The 21,161-nt window shown below is 39.1% G+C and overlaps 2 protein-coding genes across 10 annotated transcripts in view; one reads left to right on the top strand and one right to left on the bottom strand.

Moving 5' to 3' along the window:
- LOC147574895 (uncharacterized) overlaps positions 1–21,161 on the bottom strand; it is a 224,078-nt gene that overhangs the window by 35,784 nt on the left and 167,133 nt on the right. The window lies entirely within an intron of this gene.
- Positions 1–21,161, top strand: part of SPATA31F3 (SPATA31 subfamily F member 3) — a 99,496-nt gene that overhangs the window by 74,506 nt on the left and 3,829 nt on the right. For 2 of the 6 annotated variants that reach the window (XM_086683423.1, XM_086683421.1), the window contains 3 exons: positions 18,965–19,010; positions 19,508–19,568; positions 20,598–21,085. In XM_086683423.1, coding sequence (XP_086539549.1) covers positions 19,561–19,568; positions 20,598–21,085 — 496 coding nt within the window. In that variant the 5' untranslated portion in view covers positions 18,965–19,010; positions 19,508–19,560. Of the gene's footprint in view, positions 1–18,088; positions 18,468–18,912; positions 19,011–19,507; positions 19,569–20,597; positions 21,086–21,161 lie in introns of those variants that run through there. The other 4 variants (XM_086683420.1, XM_086683419.1, XM_086683424.1 and 1 more) reach the window with 4 other exon arrangements.

The raw sequence follows: 21,161 nt of genomic DNA, 5'->3' as shown, positions 1-21,161 counted from the left end.
ACCAAGAAGCATAAAATACCTAGGAGTAAACCTAACCAAATATATAAAAGATCTGTATGCTGAAAACTATAGAAAGCTTATGAAGGAAATTGAAGAAGATATAAAGAAATGGAAAAACATTCCGTGCTCATGGATTGGAAGAATAAATATTGTTAAAATGTTTGTATTTAAAATACTACCCAATCAATACTATTGTTAAAATACTACCCAAAGCTATCTACACATTCAATGCAATCCCAATCAAAATTGCACCAGCATTCTTCTCGAAGCTAGAACAAGCAATCCTAAAATTTGCATGGAACCATAAAAGGCCCTGAATAGCCAAAGTAATTTTGAAGAATTAGACCAAAGCAGGAGGCATCACAATCCCAGACTTTAGCCTCTACTACAAAGCTGTAATCATCAAGACAGCATGGTATTGGCACAAAAACAGACACAGAGACCAATGGAATAGAATAGAAATCCCAGAACTAGATCCACAAAAGTATGGCCAACTAATCTTTGACAAAGCAGGAAAGAATATCCAATGGAAAAAAGATAGTCTCTTTAGCAAATGGTGCTGGGAGAACTGGACAGAAACATGCAGGAGGATGAAACTAGACCACTTTCTCACACCATTCACAAAAATAAACTCAAAATGGATAAAGGACCTGAATGTGAGACAGGAAACCATCAAAACCCTAGAGGAGAAAGCAGGAAAAGACCTCTCTGACCTCAGCCGCAGCAATTTCTTACTTGACACATCCCCAAAGGCAAGAGAATTAAAAGCAAAAATGAACTACTGGGACCTCATGAAGGTAAAACCTTCTCCCCTGCAAAGGAAACAACCAACAAAACTAAAAGGCAAACGACGGAATGGGAAAAGATATTTGCAAATGACATATCGGACAAAGAGCTAGTATCCAAAATCTATAAAGAACTCACCAAACTCTACACCCAAAAAACGAATAGTCCAATGGAAAAATGGGCAGAAAACATGATTAGACACTTCTCTAAAGAAGACATCCAGATGGCCAACATGCACATGAAAAGATGCTCAACGTCACTCCTCATTAGGGAAATACAAATCAAAACCACACTCAGATATCACCTCACGCCAGTCAGAGTGGCCAAAATGAACAATTCAGGAGTCTATAGATGCTGGAGAGGATGTGAAGAAATGGGAACCCTCTTGCACTGTTGGTGGGAATGCAAATTGGTGCAGCCGCTCTGGAAAACAGTGTGGAGGTTCCTCAAAAAATTAAAAATAGATTTACCCTATGACCCGGCAATAGCACTGCTAGGAATTTACCCAAGGGATACAGGAGTGCTGATGCATAGGGGCACTTGCACCCCAATGTTTATAGCAGCACTTTCAACAATAGCCAAATTATGGAAAGAGCCTAAATGTCCATCAATTGATGAATGGATAAAGAAATTGTGGTTTATATACACAATGGAGGACTACGTGGCAATGAGAAAGAATGAAATATGGCCTTTTGTAGCAATGTTGGTGGAAATGGAGAAAGACAGATACCATATGTTTTCACTCTTATGTGGATCCTGATAAACTTAACAGAAGACCATGGTTGAGGGGAAGGAAAAAAAGAGTTGGAGAGGGAGGGAGCCAAACCATAAGAGACAGTTAAAAACTGAGAACAAACTGAGGGTTGATGGGGGGTGGGAGGGAGGGTAGGATGGGTGATGGGCATTGAGGAGGGCACCTGTTGGGATGAGCACTGGGTGTTGTATGGAAACCAATTTGACAATAAATTTCATATTAAAAAAATATTCACAATCAAGTGGGTTTATTTCTGGGCTGCAAGGGGTGGTTCAATATTCACAAAGCAATAAATGTGGTATACCACATTAATAAAAGAAAGGATAAGAAACATATGGTCCTCTCAATAGATACAAAACATTTGAAAAAATACAACATCCACTCTTGATAAAAACCCTCAACAAAGTAGGGATAAATGGAACATAACATCTTAAAGGCCATAGAGAAAAGACTCATAGCTAGTATCGTCCTCAATGGAGAAAAACTGAAAGATTTTCCTTTATGGTCAGGAACAAGACAGGGATGGACAGTCTCACTATTGTTATTTAAGATAGTACGGAAGTTCATCTTTATTTTAAAGGACATTTTAGCCAGATACAACATTGTGGATTGATAGTGGATTCTTTTTAACACTTTAAAGATGTTGTTACATTGTCTGCTGGCCTATATGGGTATTTTTTGTATAAGAAATCCAGTCATTTGAACAGTAACATATTGTTTTCAAGAGTTCTTTGGTTTTAAGAAGCTTGATTATGGTGGGTCTAGGCATGGATTTCTTTTAGTGTATCCTGTTTGGGCTTCACTGAGCTTTTTGAATGTGTAAATGTATAACTTTCATTAAATTTGGGCAATTTTCACCCACTTTTTTTTTTGAAAAAGAGAGGGGGGCACAAGTGAATGAGGGAGAGAGAGAGAGAGAGAGACAAGTGGGGCTCACCCATATTGGGGCTTGTGTTCACCCAAAGCGAGGCTTGAGCTCACCTGAAGCAGGGGTTGAGCTCTCCCAATCTGGGACTTGAACTCACAAACTGTGAGATCATGACCTCAGCTGAAGTCAGATGCTCAACGACTGAGCCACCCAGGTACCCAGCCATTACTTTTTCTAATATATTTTCTATGCCAATGATACATATGTATGTATATACAGTAAAACCTTGGTTTGTAAGCATAGTTCATTCCAGAAATATGCTTGTAATCCAAAGCACTTGTATATCAAAGCAAATTTTCCCATAAGAAATAATGGAAACTCAGATGATTCGTTCCACAACTAAAAAATATTCATATAAAAGTGATTACAATATTATAATATAATACAAAATAATAAAGAAAAATATATAAAGTAAAATAAACCAATTAACCTGCACTTAACCTTTGAAAACCTTCATGGCTGGTGTGAGGGAGACAAGGGAAAGGAGGGTTACTGTGTAGGATGACTTTCACTATCACTAACAGAATCACTGCTGTCTCTTGGTTCAATGGAATCTTTTTCTTTTTGTGCAACTTTAACAAGGAATTTATCCAATGACACTTGCTTTTGCCTCTTTTTGAGGATTTTGCAGAAATGTGACATTGTGTTGTCCTTAAACAGATTCATTGCTCACATTGCTACAGCCTTATTAGGGTGGTGCTTTTCTACAGAATTTTGCACTGTTTCCCATATCTTACACATCTCCCTAATCTCATTTGAAGTGAGGGATTCCTATGCCTTTTTTTCTTCCTCCTCTGCAGATGAGATGCAGACGTGGACTTCTTATAAAATCTTGCAATTCTGGCCACTCACATACTTCATTCGTACTTTTCAATGATTTCCTTCTTAACTTCAACCACAATCATTTCCTTCTTACCACCTTTCTTTTCAACCTTTTTTCTGCAGGGGGGGGCATTATATATACTTGCATGGATGTTGACTACAGCACAATATTAGTAAACTCTTGTCATATACTGTATTTAATATAACTGGCAATAAGGCAGCAAAGGAAAGGATCTATAACTGCAAGCAGCCTGACCTAGAATAAAGCAAAGCATTCCTAAGCTTACTCTTGTATGGAAAAGCAAAGGGCTTGTATGTAGGTACTTTGAAGTGACAAAAAAATACACTAGTGCCAGTTGTGGGCACCTTCCAACATTCTGAAAAATCACTGATTTCTGCCAAATACCGTGCCCTGAGACTGAATATCCAAGCATGGGAGCCGATCACCCACAATCCTGCAGCAAGAGAGGGAGAGAACCATTGGCTCAGTTGTGATCATATGACATTAAGCATCACATACTACTCGTATTGCAAGACAATGCTCATTGAATAAGTTAAGATTTATTAGAAATGGGGGCGCCTGGGTGGCGCAGTCGGTTAAGCATCCGACTTCAGCCAGGTCACGATCTCGCGGTCCGTGAGTTCGAGCCCCGCGTTGGGCTCTGGGCTGATGGCTCAGAGCCTGGAGCCTGTTTCCCATTCTGTGTCTCCCTCTCTCTCTGCCCCTCCCCCGTTCATGCTCTGTCTCTCTCTGTCCCAAAAATAAATAAATGTTAAAAAAAAAAAAAAAAAAAAGATTTATTAGAAATGTTTGCCCATAGAACACTCACAGAACAAGTTACTCGCAATCCAAGGTTTTACCGTATTAGTTTAAATAAAATGGTAATGATATCTTTTCAAAGGAGTTTAAGAAATTCTTACAATTCTAGAACTCATAAGGATATAACATATTAGCCAAAATTGTATTTCCAGATTCTTTTTTAAATATTTATTTATTAAAAAAAAATTTTTTTTTTAACGTTTATTTATTTTTGAGGCAGAGAGAGACAGAGCATGAATGGGGGAGGGTCAGAGAGAGGGAGACACAGAATCCGAAACAGGCTCCAGGCTCTGAGCTGTCAGCACAGAGCCCGACGCAGGGCTCAAACTCACAGACTGCGAGATCATGACCTGAGCCGAAGTCGGCTGCTTAACCGACTGAGCCACCCAGGTGCCCCTAAATGTTTATTTATTTAGAGAGAATGCGCACTAGAGTGGAGGGAGCTGCAGAGAGAGAAGAGAGAGAATCCCAAGCAGTGTCTGCACTATCAGCAGAAACCTGATGTGGGGCTCGATCTCACGAACCATGAGATCATGACCTGAGCCGAAATCAAGAGTCAGACACAACTGACTGAGATACCCGGGTGCCCCATATTTCCAGATTCTTAACTAACTTTAAAACTTTAATATAAAATTAAACAGATGATCAGGTTAATTAATAAACAATCTCTGGATACCTGGATTATTTCTAAGAAACAGATGTGGAGGGGCACCTGGGTGGCTCAGTCAGTTAAGTGTCCGACTCTTGGTTTTGGCTCAGGTCATCATCTTAGTTTGTGAGATCAAGCCCCGCCTTGGGTTCCATGCTGGCAGCTCCGACCTTGCTTGGGATTCCCTCCCCTATCTCCGCCCCTCCCCTGCTCACGTGCGAGTGTGTGCTTTCTCTCTTTCAAAATAAATAAACTTTAAAAGAAACATGTAGAAATACTGCTCACTAGCATAATTTTGATTTGTTCTCATTTCTTAGAATGGCAATATATTAACAAATATGAAAAAATATGCAAGTGCACTGGATGATTGTTTACTACCTCAGTTTTCTTAAGAGGATATATAGTAAATGCCTATGGAAAAAAACTAGCTAAATCATTTTGCATTTATTTTAGTTTTCTCCTATGTCTGGAGAAAATTTGGTTACTTTCATTAAAGATGATAATTTATATACTTTGTTGATTATGCCAGGCATTTTTTCTGTTTTGCCAGTAATTAGAACAATGCCTTTAACCTACACAAAAGCACCCAATTAAATTTTGATGAATCAGTTAATGAATTTACTATGGCAGTGACAGTAAAGACAAAAGTCCAAGACTTACCCTAAAATATCTTTACAACAAGAGGTACTCCCTTTCCCAATTTAAAAACATTTGATTTTGGGGTGTGGGTGGGTTATGGTATTAGCTCCATACATTAGAAGAGAAAGGAAAACTTACAGAGAGAGAAAACTTCAATGAAGAAAGGAATAGAACTGGGATGATAAGGAATGAAAGGAAGAAATAAAATTTGATTTTTGACAATGAAAAAGAAAAGAAAAAACTGAAAGAAAATAAAGGGAGGAAAAATGAAAAGAGATAGAAAGTGATGGATAAAAGATGGCATTTTGAAACAGCCTTTTACTAATAAATGTATTCTTAGAAAAAGAACTTCTAGGTCCATGGGACAATGAATTATCAACTATTTAAAATACTAATAATGTGTAATAGTTTCATATTTGGGTTTCAGACAGGTTCCCCTCAACATCTTACTTTCTCCCCCCCACCCAGTCCCCCGCCTTTGCCACCCTTCTAATCCTTGCTCTGTCATTCCTTCCTGTCCTCTCAGGACTGCATGTGCACACACCTAAAGAGATCAAAATATCTATAGAGAAATGCACCCACACAGACGTTTATACCTAGAAACACATATGGTCAGATTCAGGAGACCCACCTTCATAATTTATGTCCACATGATACAGAAAAATACACCCACAAGGAGATATCCACAACCTCAGTTTCCACATGAAGACAAAATGAAGTCTAAACCTCACCACATTGAGATCAAATATATACAAAATAAAATGTACCCAGAATGAAATAAATATTTCAAGAATCCTTCTGTTGTCCCCACATATCATTACACAGAAACACCAGCAAACTCTGTGTGCATACCGACTCCTGGCATTTAAATCACTTTCTCTTCTGATCCCACACATTATAATTTTCTCTCTGTTTCAAGCACCAGCTTAAATGCCATTTGCTGCATGAAGGTTTCTCAGATCACTTCAGCCAAAAATAATCTCTCTCCTCTTTATAGGAGACTTATATAGCCATTTGTCTATGCCAGGCACACTCTGAGATAATTTGAGTATTTTTGTATAACTGTCTATTATTTCCTATCAAGCTGAAAACATACAACTTTTAAGTGTTCAGGATAACATTTATTACCCCCCCCCACGTGTTATTCATTAAATAGCCTTTAATAGATACTACTTTATACTAATGGAAGAAAACTAAGGCACACATGAGGAAGGGAGCTTAGACTGAGAAACAGTGGCACTCACTGTCCTCTGTGATGAAGCTGGGGACTGTGGTCATTGCAGAAGCCTGATGTTTAGGATTGTTCTCCCTGCCTCTGCATCTGGTTAGGAGGATGGAGACTACTGACTAAGAGGATCAGAAAAGGGAGGAGTAAAAGTCAGCGTTCCTCAGATTTACAATTTAAAAAACTCCCATCTTGTCAAACTCTGTGAGACAATTGGTTTCTTCAGGATGGACAGACGGTAATCAAACTGAAAAGAATGTGGGGCATGGGGCTGGGTCAGTCAGTGGAGCGTGTAACTCGTGATCTCAGGTTTGTGAGTTTGAGCCCCATGTTGGGTGGAGAGATTACTTAAAAATTGAATCTCTTTAAAAAGAATGGAGGGAGATGGGTGGGAGATGGGCTAGATGGGTGATGGGTATTAAGGAGGGCACTTGTTGTGATGAGCACTGGGTGTTGTGTGTAAGTGATGAATCACTGAATTCTACTCTTGAAATCAATATTCCACTGTATGTTAACTAAAATTTAAATTTAAAAAAAAGGAGGCATAAATTGTAATACTAATATACTAATTTACACTGGGAAATATAATCCCATGAGACCTCTCATACTCCCACTTGCTGGCCAGGGCATTCTCTTCTTATAGGTTTATTTACATTGAAAGGTACATTCTGCTCAGAGTGAGAAGCCTGTAATCAAGCCAGGAATGTGAATGGGACAATCTTAGAAAGGGTCCCCTTTCTTCCTTGTGTTCCTGCATTCTTAACCTTCATTTATAGTTTACTGTCTATGTTAGGTCATTGCTAGAGCTGACCAAACTTACCTATTGTAGGCAGATTTTTCACAATATCATCCACATAGAATTGCTTTAAATTTTATGGGACTTTTGTTATCACCCCATTTCACTCCCCCCTCCCCACAAGAGCTCTTTCATTTTTAACTGAAATCTGTCATATATAGGAATTAAATTTTCAGCACATTTAGAAGCATTTCTTTAAATGGGAAAAAAAGGTATATCTTTTTTAAACATTTTTGAAATCAAGACAAGTTTCATTTTTATAAAGTTTCTTCTAGATATGTTATTTAAGGCAGAGGGAAATGTATTATTTTCTTTCATTGGATGGGTCACTTTAATAACAGTAATATTTAATAGAATAACATTTTATATAAGAATAAAAATTCATTTTTGTAATCATAGTAACATGCTACTTGTAAGATATGAATAAAATTTAATCATTTTGATTATAAAAAGCTTTATATGTATTTTAATTCAAAAGCATTTTTACGTATTTATTTATTTATCTCCTGTCTTCTGACAGTTTTTAGTTGTTAGTAAGGTATTTAAAAGCATTTTACTTTGGAAGATTCTATTTTTAATTATCTTTTTAGTAAGGCAAATTTCAAATATATTACAATTGTTAAGAGAATAACATACCTTCATATACATGTCACCCAACTTCAATATTTGACATTTATAGGGAACATAAGTTGTTTCTTCTATACCACCACACTATTCCAACTCCACTTATTTGAGAGAGAGAGAGAGAGAGAGAGCGCGCGCGAGAGCAAGCAGGGGAGAGTGGCAGAGGGAGGGAGAAAGCAACCCAAGAAGACTTCATGCCTAGCGGTGAGCCCAACAGGAGCTCCATCCCTTCCCCTGGGGATCATGAGCTGAGCCGAAATCAGTAGATGCTCAACCAACTGAGCCACCCAGGTGCCCCTCAACTCCACTGTTTCGAAGTAACTCCCAGAATCAGAGTTATATCAGTATATTTCAGTATGTAAAAATACACAAACTTAAAAATGAGTGTACAATGATTATCAAATCTAGAAAGTTCACAATAGTTTCTTAATATCATCAAATATCCAATCAGGGCTGGATTAAAGTCTCTTGAATTTCTGTGTCTTTTAAAACAGAGGTTCTGCTCTATTGCTGACTCTTTTTTTCTATATAATTTTTCTGGCTGAAGAAGCTAGATCAATTACCTGTATTCTTGATTTCAGTAATTGCATACCTATGGTTTAGAATATTTCTATGTCTTCTGTATTTCCTATTAATTGGTAGTTAGATTCAGGGTTTGATCAGATTTAAGTTCAATTCTTTTTGACAGGAATACTTCATAAGTGGTGTTGTATACTTCCTTTAGAAAATACATAATACCTGGTTATCTGTTCATGGTGTCAGTAATGTTTTTGATTAATGATTAGATCCATTAATTCATTAGAGTTTTCACCATGTTGATTTTGAAGTTTTAAGTTTTGATAAAACCCAGTTTATTAATTTGTTCTTTTATGAATTGTACTTTTGGTGTAATATCTGAGAAATCTTTGCCTAACCCAAGGTCACAAGGATTTTCTCCTGTGTTTTCTTCTAGAAGTTTTATAGCTTTAGGTTTTTAGTTCTTTGATCTTTTTTATTTTTATTTTTTTAAGTTTATTTATTTACTTTTGATAGAAAGAGTATGAGCAGAGGAGGGGCAGAGAGAGGGAGAGAGAATCCCAAGCAGGCTCCGCACTGTCAGCATGCCTGACTCAGAGCTCAAACTCACGAACCATAAGATCATATCCTGAGCTGAAAGCAAGAGTCAGATGCTTACCCAACTGAACCATCCAGGTACCCCAACTTTTTATTTTTGAAGAAACCATTCATTAGAAGGGCTACATCCAGAAAGACCTAAATGTTAAGACAGGAAGCCATCAAAATCCTAGAGGAGAAAGCAGGCAAAAACCTCTTTGACCTTGGCCATAGCAGCTCCTTACTCAACATGTCTCTCAAGGCAAGGGAAACAAAAGCAAAAATGAATTATTGGGATCTCATCAAGATAAAAAGGTTCTGCACTGCAAAGGAAACAATCAGCAAAACTAAAAGGCAGCCGATGGAATGGGAGAAGATATTTGTAAATGACATATCAGATAAAGGGTTAGTATCCAAAATGCATAAAGAGTTTATCAAACTCAACACCCAAAAAACAAATAATCCAGTAAAGAAATGGGCAAAATACATGAATAGACACTTTTCCAAAGCAGACATCCATATGGCTAACAGACACATGAAAAAATGGTCAACATTACTTATCATCTGGGAAATACAAATCAAAACCACATTGAGATACCACCTCACACCTGTCAGAATGGCTAACATTAACAACTCAGGCAACAGCAGATGTTGGCGAGGATGCAGAGAAAGAGGACCCTTTTGTACTGCTGGTAGGAGTGCAAACTGGTGCAGCCACTCTGGAAAAAAGTATGGAGGTTCCTCAAAAAAACTAAAAATAGAACACCCTACGACCTAGCAATTGCACTACTAGGTATTCATCCAAAGGATAGAGGTGTGCTGTTTTGAAGGGGCACATGCCACATCCCAATGTTCATAGCAGTGCTATCAACAATAGCCAAAGTATGGAAAAAGCCCAAGTGTCCATCAGACATTTGACATCAGACATCAGACAGATGAATGGATAAAGAAGATGTGGTGTACACACACACACACACACACACACACACACACACACAATGGAGTATTACTCAGCAATCAAGGAGAATGAAATCTTGCATTTGCAACAACACGGATGGAACTAGAGTGTTTTATGCTAAGCGAAATTAGAGAAAGACAAATTTCATATGACTTCACTCATATGAGGACTTTAAGATACAAAACAGATGAACATAAGGGAAGGGAAGCAAAAATAATATAAAAACATGGAGGGGGACAAAACATAAGAGACTCTTAAATATAGAGAACAAACTGAGGGTTACTGGAGGGGTCATGGTTGGGGGGATGGGCTAATTGGGCAAGAGGCATTAAGGAAGACACCTGTTGGGATGAGCACTGGGTGTTATATATAGGGGATGAATCACTGGATTCTACTTACGTCATCATTGCACTACATGCTAACTAACTTGGATGTAAATTTAAAAAAATAAAAATGAATTTGCAAAAAAAAAAAAGGACTACATCCAGTTGAATTTGTTTACACTGACAATTTATCTACTCTACTAATAATACAAAATCTCAGCAAATGCAAATGGCATTCCATGAATAATTCCACAGTTTAAACATTTCAATTTTATTTTTTTAAGTTTTTATTTTAATTCTGGTTAGTTAAAACACTTCAATTTTAAATGACATGTGTAAAGACCTCTTTTTTTTTTTTTTAAGTTTATTTATTATTTTGAGAGAGGAAGAGAGAGCAAGCACTGTCAGGACAGAGCCTGATAGCAGGACTCAAACTCGTGAACGGTGGGATCATGACCTGAGCCAAAATCAAGAGTCAGATGCTTAACTGACTGAGCCACCCAGGTGCCCATGACCTCTTTATTCATATATTAATCCTGATTTTTTAAAAGGAAATATCCATATTTCCCATGGAAAAATTATGTAGACCCTCTCTAAAAAACTTACAAAGATAATATCAAAAAGTAAGCTGTAAATACTATCATGTATTTTGCTATACTGCCCAAGTCTTAGCACAAGAAGAGCTGCAAATCTTATATACTTGCATAAAGACTTTTGCCCCACAATCAAATGCCTGTCATTTTTTTCATTGTAAAAGGTACATAACATAAAATTTACCATTCGAACCATTTTTAAGTGTACAGTTCAATGGCATTAAGACATTCACATTGTTGTGTTTCTGATCCATTTTAAATCTGTATTTGTACATATATTGTGAGAAGAATGGATTGAAATAAATCATGCATCATTGTGAAAAATCGTATGTTCATATATGTGTGAGTCTAAGGACTCTTTCTTCTGTTCCACTGATCTATTTATTAATATTTATGCCAATATCACACTGTTGATTTTGATAGCTTTATATTTATCAAATCAGGGAGTAATAGTCCTTTGTATTAGAGTTATCCAGACAGAAAGAACCAATAGAATATACATGTGAGATTTGTTGTAAGAAATTGATGTGATAATGTGATAATGACAAAGTCACACAACCAGCCATCTACAAGCTAGAGACCCATGAGAGCCAGTAATGTATTTCTAGTCTGAGTGTAGAAGATTGATATCCCAATTCAAAAACCGGAAGAGAGCATATTCTCCTTACCATACATTTTGTTCTTTTCAGGCCTCCAACGGATTGGGTGAGGCCCATCTGCATCAGAGAGGGCAATCTGCTTTACTCAGTCTACCTATTCAGATGTTAATCTCATTCAGAAATACTCTCACAGATATACCCAGAGTAACATTTAGGCAAATATCTGGGCATCCCATGTCCCAATTAAGTTGACACATAAAATTAACAATCACACCCTAAACTTTATTCTTTTTTTTTTTTCTTCAAATTTTGCTATCCAAGGGCCTTTGTACTACCATACAAATTTTAGAATTCTATTACCAGTTCCTGCAAAAGAGCCTTCCAGGATTGCACTGACTCTGTAGATCAATTTGAGAGGAATGACATCCTTTTTTTTTTTTTTTCTGACGTTTATTCATTCTTAAGAGACAGAGCATGAGTGTGGGAGACATAGAGTGAGAGAGGGAGACACAGAATCCAAAGCAGGCTCCAGCCTCTGAGCTGTCAGCACAGAGCCTGATGCAGGGCTCGAACTCATGAACTATGAGATCATGACCTGAGCCAAAGTCGGACGCTTAACCAACTGAGCCACCCAGGCGCCCCTAATGACATCTTAACAATACTAAGTCTTCCTTCCCATGAACAAAGTATACCTCTCCATATATGGGGTCTATAAATTTCCTTAGAAGTATTTATAGTTTTCATATTTATACTTTTATAGTGTAAGTCTCTCACATCTTCTGGTAGATTTATTCCTAAATTTGTCATGTTTTTGGTAATATTGTAAATTGTATTTAAAAAACTTCAATTTCTGACTGTTGCAAGCACATAAAAATCCAACTGGTTTTGGTACATTGATCTTGTATCAGCCTTGCTAAATTCACTTACTAGTTCTAATAGCTTTTTAATAGATTCTATAACACTTTCTGCATAAACAATCATGCTATTTGCATATTAAGGCAGTTTTGCTTCTTCTTTTTCAATATGGATGCTTTTATTTCTTTTCTTGCCTAATTAAACTGGCCAATACATCTAGTGCAATGTTGAAAAGAATGGTTGAGAGTGGATGTCCCTGATCTTAAAGCAGAAAGTATTGTCTTTCCCCATTAGTGAGTTTTTTGTAGATGTTCTTTATCAGACTGTGAAAGGTCCTTTCTATTTCAAGATTGCTAACACTTTTTATGAAGAATGGATGTTGGATTTTTTGTCCAATGCTTTTTCTGCATCTATTGAGATAATCATATGGTTTTCTTTTTTAGTTTTTTTAACTTGTTGGATTTCAGTGATCAATTTTTGACTGCTAAACCAACCTTGCATTCCTAAGATAAAGTATCTTGGTCATTATGTATTATATATTTTATATATTGTTGGATTCGAATGGTAAAATATTCTTAAAATTTTTTGTGTATGTGTTCATGAAGAATATTGGTCTTTAATTTTCTATTCTTGTAATGTCTCTGTTTAGATTTGGTATCAAGGCAATGCTGGTCTCAATTAATAGAGAAGTATTCCCTTGTCTTCAAATTTTTGGAAGAATTTGTGTATAATTGGTACTATATCTTTCTTAAATCTCTGGTAGAGTTCACCAGTGAGGAAATATGGTCTTGGCATTTCCTTCATAGTGATTTTTTTTTTACGATAAGATTTTAACTAAAAATCCTCTTTAAATAGATGGATGTATGGTTACTTGGGTTATCTGTTTCTTTGAGTAGGGTTTGATGATTTGTGTCACAGAATTTGTTTAGTTAAGTTGTCAGTTTACATATGTTAAATTTCATTTATTTATTTATTTATTTATTTATTTATTTATTTATTTAGAGGGTGCAAGTGAGTGAGAGGCAGAGAGAGAGGGAGAGAGAGGGAGAGAATCCCAGTAGCCAAGACATGGAAACAACCTAAGTGCTCATCAATAGATGAATGGAAAAAGAAGATGTGATTATATACATATATGGGGTATATTATTGAGGCATAAAAAAGAAGGAAAAATCTTGCCTTTTGCAACAGCATGAATGAATAGTGAAGGCATTATGCTAAGCAAAAATAAATAATGAAAGACAAATATTATATTATCTCACTTACATGTGTAACCTAATAAACTCTTGAACCTGAGAACAGTTTGGTGATCATCAGTCAGTGGCAGGTGGTGGAGAGTAGAGGAAAAGAAAGAAGGTTAGTTAACAATACTATATTGTATATTTGAAAGCTGCTGAGAGAGTAGATTTAATTTCAAAGTTCTCATCATAAGAAAAAAAATTGTAACTATGTAGGAGATGAATGTTAAACTTATTGTGGTAACAGTTTCTCAATATATACATAAATTACTATGACGTACACCTTAAACTAATACAATGTTATATGTTAATTATATCTCAGGATAACTGGGTGGCCGGTGCTGTTGCCAGTATCTCCCAAATATACATCCAGACCTTAGTGCTTTATTGCTTGAAGATTATTTTTGATATTAATATGTCGATTTCTGGGCACTGCCTCTAAATATTCTGATTCATTAAGTCTGGGATGAGGCCAGGAAATCTATATATTTTACAGGCTTCCCAGTAATTCTGATGTAAGGCCAGGATTGAGAGCCACTGGAACAGATGACGTTTTAAAGTTTCTGTCAGTGAGAGTTCCCTGGACTAGGAGAATTGAGTGTGCAGGTGCTGCCCTCTAGTGTCTGTGGCTGCTTGCTACACTCACTGTATACTGTAATCTGCTGCATGAGCAATGGTGGTCTTGCTGCCTGACACTTCTCTAGGGCTTCCTGTCCAGCGCCCTGCAAATCTTAACTCTTGGGCATTAATAAAAACGTTCATATATAAAAATGTTGCTGCTGAATATCACAACTGTGATTCTCTGTTCCTGGTACCTTGGCACATCTAAGATGTTCAACAATACTTCCTGATGAGACACAGCAAAACTCCTTTGTAAGGTTTGTGTGGAGGGACAAACTCACATCAGTGGCATGTCTCTCAGGATTTTTCTGTATGGAGTTGTGATATGACCCATGGTACATTTGAGTCAATAAATTAACAGTTTCCTGAAGAAATTCTACTATTACAATAATTGTACCAATGTAGCACAATCATGGAAGCCAGTCTGGCTTTAGCAAGTTTTCTAGAAACAAATGAATATGAATCTATAGTTGTGTAGCCCTCCAGAGTCCATAGAGTATTTTCAGTTACCTCCTCTCCCTTATTTGCTGTTCACTCTAAACATAAAGCAGAAAGAGCAAATGTGAAGACCCATGCCCACATCATTGATGTGGTCATTACACGAATGTGCCTTTGTTTGGGAAAACACTGGTCCCACTGTCCTAACCACTCAAGAACCCTTCATCACTGAGTATCAAATCAGTAAATAAACCTGTACTAAAGGCCTACCCTGAAAAAACACATAAGATTGTCTTTGGCTCTAACTCCTGAGCTCTGAGACAGAGGAGCAAGGGTGGGTGAGTTGCCGCAGAGGAGTTTGCAGCAGATGGTTTTAATGGCTTAGTGGGATGGCAGTGGCTGTGGGCTATCTGTAGGGTGAATAGTGCACTGGTTGGAGCAGGTGCAAAGTTTGCAGAATTTGATGGTTTTGCCTTGAGTGAGAGGTTAGGCTAATGGGAGACTGAGAACTGTTTCAGCAGTAAAAAGGCTGCAGCAGCTGTAGAAAGCAGGGGCTGGTTTGATAGGAGATACAATATTTGTTCACCTCCTTTTCATCCCATTGGTGAGGGTGAGTGTCCTGGAGGTCTGGGGATGGCTGAACTCACAGCACTTGACACTGGACCTATGAGACTGACAGCAGTTTATTAATCACATATAATCACAGCCCAGGAGAAGAGGACACCAAACACCATACAGGGCCACGTTAAGTCAGGTTAATGGAGGACAAAACTTTTGCAGTAGCATAGAGGGCAGCCACAGCTGCAGGGAGCAGGAGCAGGTTGGGTAAAAATAATAAAAATAAAAGATTCAAGCTACATTGAAGGTATATCAACCTGCTACTAAAAAGCTTATGCAGGGGCACCTGGGTGGCTCAGTCGGTTAAGCATCTGACTTCAGCTCGGGTCATGATCTTACGGTCTGTGAGTTTGAGCCCCACATCGGGCTCTGTGCTGATAGCTCAGAGCCTGGAGCCTGCTTTAGATCCTGTGTCTGTCTCTCTCCCTGCCCCTTCCCTGCTCGTTCTCTCTCGTTCTCTCTCTCTCTCTCTCAAAAATAAACATTAAAAAAATTTTAAGCTTATGTAAGCTACTTTTTAACTGATTTTTGTTCACTTGTCATTCAGTGCTCTGTGGTTGAAAAAGTCTTCTCATTTTTGTGTTATGGAATTTGCAAGTTCAGGAGAGATGTTAAAATGACTCAAATTTATCCCATCATCAGGGTGAGACTATTCTTAAATTATCTTAAATGTAAGGATGTATTTGTTTTAATTCTGTTCTATTAAAAGGACACTTAAGGGGGCGCCTGGGTGGCGCAGTCGGTTAAGCGTCCGACTTCAGCCAGGTCACGATCTCGCGGTCCGTGAGTTCGAGCCCCGCGTCAGGCTCTGGGCTGATGGCTCAGAGCCTGGAGCCTGTTTCTGATTCTGTGTCTCCCTCTCTCTCTGCCCCTCCCCCATTCATGCTCTGTTTCTCTCTGTCCCAAAAATAAACGTTGAAAAAAAAAATTAAAAAAAATAAATAAATAAAAGGACACTTAAGAAAAACAATCACTATTCTATATTTCTTTCAAATCATGTTTGGAGTATTTTTCCCTTGTAGCTAATAAAAATCCCTCATACTAATGATTGGTACAGGGTTTTGTTTTGGGTTTTTTTGCCTTTTGTATCTTAAACTGTGGTGTATATACTTAACATACAATTTATTTTTTTAACTATTTTTAAGTGTATAGTTCAGTGTCACTGAGTACATTTATAATGTTGTGTGCTGTCATCACCACTATCCTTTTTCAGAACTTTTTCATCATCCTAAAGAAAAACTCTGTACACACTGAATAATAACTCCTTAATCTCCACTTCCCCAACTCCTAGTAAGATTGATTTTTTATTCATGTGAAGTAGTCTTATCTTTGTAACTCAGTTTTTAAGTGTCTTGAGAGCAGGCAGATAACACAACTCAAATGTCTTTGTGCCTTTGACACTTGCCCAGCTTAGGGATGAACACAGATTGAATGCTCATTACATCTGTTTAGTGGTGGACTGGGTGCTGGAGGAAGGACCAAATAGCACTTTCAGAGATTTTGAGCCCAACAATTTTGTGGGTGTGGGACCATTCTCATCAGGGCAAGAACTTAAGGAAATTCAGAAGTCCTAGAATGTTGGAGGCATTTCACATTGTTGACAGGGGCCATAAAGTTAACATTCAACCAAAGAAACTACAAGTTTGTAGCCTTTAATCAAAAATTTTACCAATGATCCATCTCCATGAATAGGCAGGATGCTATAAGATCTGTAGAGGCTGTTCTAGAAAATCAAGCTCCAGAAGTGAGCCTCAATTATGTGCCTCCTGGAAGGCAGTATTTACAGTCTTTTCCCACCCATCCCAAGCTTGGCCATAGACTGGGAGGAATCCTCCTTTAACTCTCAGAAAGTTATTTTAAAAGATATTATCTAGGGGCACCTGGGTGGCTCAATTGGTTGAGTATTGGAATTTTGATTTTGGCTTGGGTCATATTCCCAGAGTTGTGGGATTGAGCCCTACATGGGGCTCTGTGCTGAGCATGGAGCCTGCTTAAGATTTTCTCTCTCTCTCTCCCCTTCTCTCTCTCTACTTCTGTCTCTCTCTCTCCCTCCCTCCACCCCTCTGCCCCTTCCCCCTCTTGTGCACTCTCTCTGTAAAATAAGTTAAAAAAAAAAAAAGACAACAGCTATATCCTTTCCTTGACACATCAAACATGATCCTCTTCTTGAACCTCTTAATACTGACCATCAATTGCCTGTAACATCAAAATCCTCACTTTCTAACATTTAACAAGATAATGGATGTCCTATCCTCTTGTGTGTTTTTTAGTTATCCTCCCAGTACAGGTGATGTAGTTTATGGAGTTATTCTGACCTAATCACTCTCTTATAGTGCATGCAGTATACATAAAGATTCATTTACTTAAGGATAGATGCCAGATTTTTGTCTTTTTTAAAGTTAGTTTATTTATTTTGAGAGAGAGAGAGCATACACATACGTGCACTCAAGCGGGAGAGAGGCAGAGGGGAGAGAATCCTAAGCAGGCTCTGTGCTGACAGCACAGAGTCTGACATGGGGCTTGAACTCACAAACCGTAAGATCATGACCTGAGCCAAAATCAAGAGTCAGATGCTTAGCTGACTGAGCCACCCAGGCACCACACCAGATTGTTGTCTTACTGAGAGAACTGAGCCATCAGGTTATAGGGAATAGAGCATGAAAGTCTATGCTGCCCATGACGTTGGCACCTCTAGGCCCAGATTCTGCAGGTCATACAGAGACAACCAGAGACCTTCATCTGAAACACTGAATCACATGAGCTTCTCCTAGACAAATAAAGGCCTGTGATGCTCTGCATGCCTTTTGAAATAGGAGAGCTTTGTGATGTAGTCTGGTGATCTGGTTCCATCTTCTGTGAGGCAGAGATGACAAGGTCTAGAATTTGGGGGCATTAGGTGCCAAGTTCTTGAAAGTCTAGGAAGAGAGATGGCTCGTCAGGTTTAGATTATGTTGAGCCCTACCTTTATTCTGTGGGATGTTGGATATCCCTTATATGCTTATGGCTCCATTATTATTATTGCATTAATTATTTGGCAAGTGAAAAAGAGCCACCAAGAATTTAGGTTGGGACCTAACAGGAGCTGTTGCCGGGTAGGGAAACACAATGACCATGACTGAACCAATTAAGCCGCAAACAAGAAGATTTTATCTCCTTACTTTTTCCTGTGACACTTACTCCTACTTTTTTATGGGGTTTTCTCAGTGAATCCAAGAACAGCTCAAAATTTGGGTGATTCTTCTGGTTGGGAGACATTGAGGGCCTGGATAGCTAAAGTCCTTTGGCTACTGGACTTCTTATCCTTTAATCTGTTCCTCTTTTCTCCTGTCTCATTACGACCTCCCCCACAGGACTTGTTCAGAGAATGGGGGTGGAGGTTATGGAGTATGAAGAGCCTCAAAATAAATTAGAAATAAGAGAAGGGAAATGATGGAGTGAAAAAGATAGAGTAGGGAAAAGAATGGTAGGAGGATGTATAAAATTGGAATACAAAAAACATTTGGGAAATATTTACAGGTTTTGTTTGTTTCATTTTAGACACAAAGAGTAAAGGTGCCCAGCTTAATACTCTAACTGTTTTGTTTTCAAGCGTCACCGGAGAGTCAAACAAAGAGCTAAAGATAGAACATCAAGAGGTAAAGTTCTAGTTTTCCCTCTGACTCCCTTCACTATAGGCGAGATTCCCCTGATTCATGTCCCCTGGTGCCAGGAACCAGGTGCTCTAACCACTGAAGGGTCTAATTGCCTCAGCTGACAAATTCTTCCAGATTTTCTTGGGTGTAAGATTCTCCATCTTACCCCATCTGCTGGTAATGAAGAATGAGGAAGTAGGACAGAAGCCCTTACTAATTTTTTGATCCTGTGGAAATCACTTCATCTCTCAGTCTGTGATTCATGAAATGGGTCCTGCCTCACTCACAGTGTGGTTTTGATAATCAAATGAGATTAGGTCCAGGACAGCATGATACAACTGGTTAAGTTGTACACAGACATGCCTGAGAGCATTTACTGTTCGGTTTTGAATCTCCTCTTACTCAAAGGCCTTCAACTTCCTATAGGACGTCCCTTCAACTTCCCATAGGATGTCCCTGTATCCTCTCATTCCTTGTAACACTGTCTCCTGGTTTCTCAGCTAGGAGACTTTCCCGGGAAGAAGCTGAGAAGCCATGGGAGCTGCTCTCTGTCATGAAAAGGTGACCACTTGCTCTTTGCAGTCTCCAAACTCCAGCCTGGCCCGTCATCATTTCTGTGCTTGGCCTGGGGAAGGGATGAGGAGAGGGATAATGGCTGGGTGGGAGTAAGACACAAGTGGACACTGAGCACAGTTGAGAGGGTTGCCAGGGCAGAGGGGGACCAGGTGTCTCAGGAGAGAGGAGTCTCCCAGTTCTGCTATGGGCTCAGTTCACAGTGGTCCTGGAACTCAGGATTTCACTAGTATGTAATTCATTAAAGACTCTACATGAGTTTGTACTCAGCCACAAGACAAGTTATCCAGTCAAGAGAATAGACAAATGTGCGCATAACTAAATGTCCATTGTCATATTCCCTTTACAGTTACAATCATTCAAGGGCAGACCTGTGGAACCTGTGGACATTACCTCCATGGTTTTGTCTTGGGGGAGGCCAGTTCCTGGGACAGCCCTCAGGAAAGAGCCTGTCATCTTATCCTCTTCTTAAAGTCTCTAGAGAATGGGACTGGCTCTGAAGGGATGCTATGAACAGGAGCTGGGACACCCCATAGTCCCCAGAATGTAGAGTTCCCACAAAGACCTCATTTCCCACAGTTTAGAAATACCGAATACAGGCTGTGGCCTTCTTAACCCCAAAGGAGACTGACTCCAGAATCTACCTGGTCATGTTCCCAGTGATGCCCCATCAGCTAACCATTGGCTTCCCCTCCACCCCCACCTGGTTCCCTTCTCCTAGTTCAGCTTCTCAACACAGGTCAACAGAGAACTCACCTCACCTCCCAGTCTGTCATGGCCCTGTGCTCCCATGAGCTGTCTGAGACCTTGCCCAACAAGGTCCAGACCCTCAGTCCAGCCCAATATAACTTACCAGTGGCATTTTCCTTGGAGGAAAAGGAGATGGGTAAACACCCTGGGGGTACAAGCCCCCAAGGTTCCCAGGACTAGGGGAAAGCAGGCCCAATCTCCAGGCCATATGCATTCAAAGAGGCAGGTGTCACTTCATCAGTAATGGTTGCCATCTTCCCTTCCCAGCCAGGGCTGGCTTCCTAAGGAGGGAAGTGTTCGACGGCTCCTGTGTGCAGATCCTTCCTGCCCCATTTGCAATGCTGTGGCTCTGGAGATTCAGCAGTTGCTGGCGGGTGAGAACACCCTGATCTCTCCCCCTTCATCAGGGCCATCACAAGGCTCCTCTTGCCTAGAGATTTTGTCCATGTCTAGTCTCTCTTTGGAGCAGAGTCAGGGTTCCCTGCACTCCAAAGATCTTCCACTTCTATCTGTAACCTCCACAATGTCACAATTAATGGATCAGAAATGCTTAACACACTCAGCTGCTCAGAGAGCCAGTGTCAGCATCCCAGACCACCAGGCTGAATGCCTCCAGCAAAAAAAGGGATTTCAAGTGCCAGATGTGCCCTGGGATGCAGGAGCTCTGTCTTCTTCAAGCCTTGAGGAGCCTAGGACTCCTGTGATTCAGCAGGACAAGAGGAAGAGCCACTCCGAAGGTGTACTAAAAAAACAAGGTCAGCTGCCCTTGAATATCTGATTCTCTCTTTTCCTAAAGCCAGAGCTCATGAGCCTAAAACTACCCCCATTGCC

Source organism: Puma concolor, chromosome D4 (assembly GCF_028749965.1).
Source record: "Puma concolor isolate L17-30 chromosome D4, mPumCon1.1.hap2, whole genome shotgun sequence".
Lineage (NCBI taxonomy): Eukaryota > Metazoa > Chordata > Mammalia > Carnivora > Felidae > Puma > Puma concolor.
This window is presented reverse-complemented; position numbering and strand designations above follow the sequence as displayed.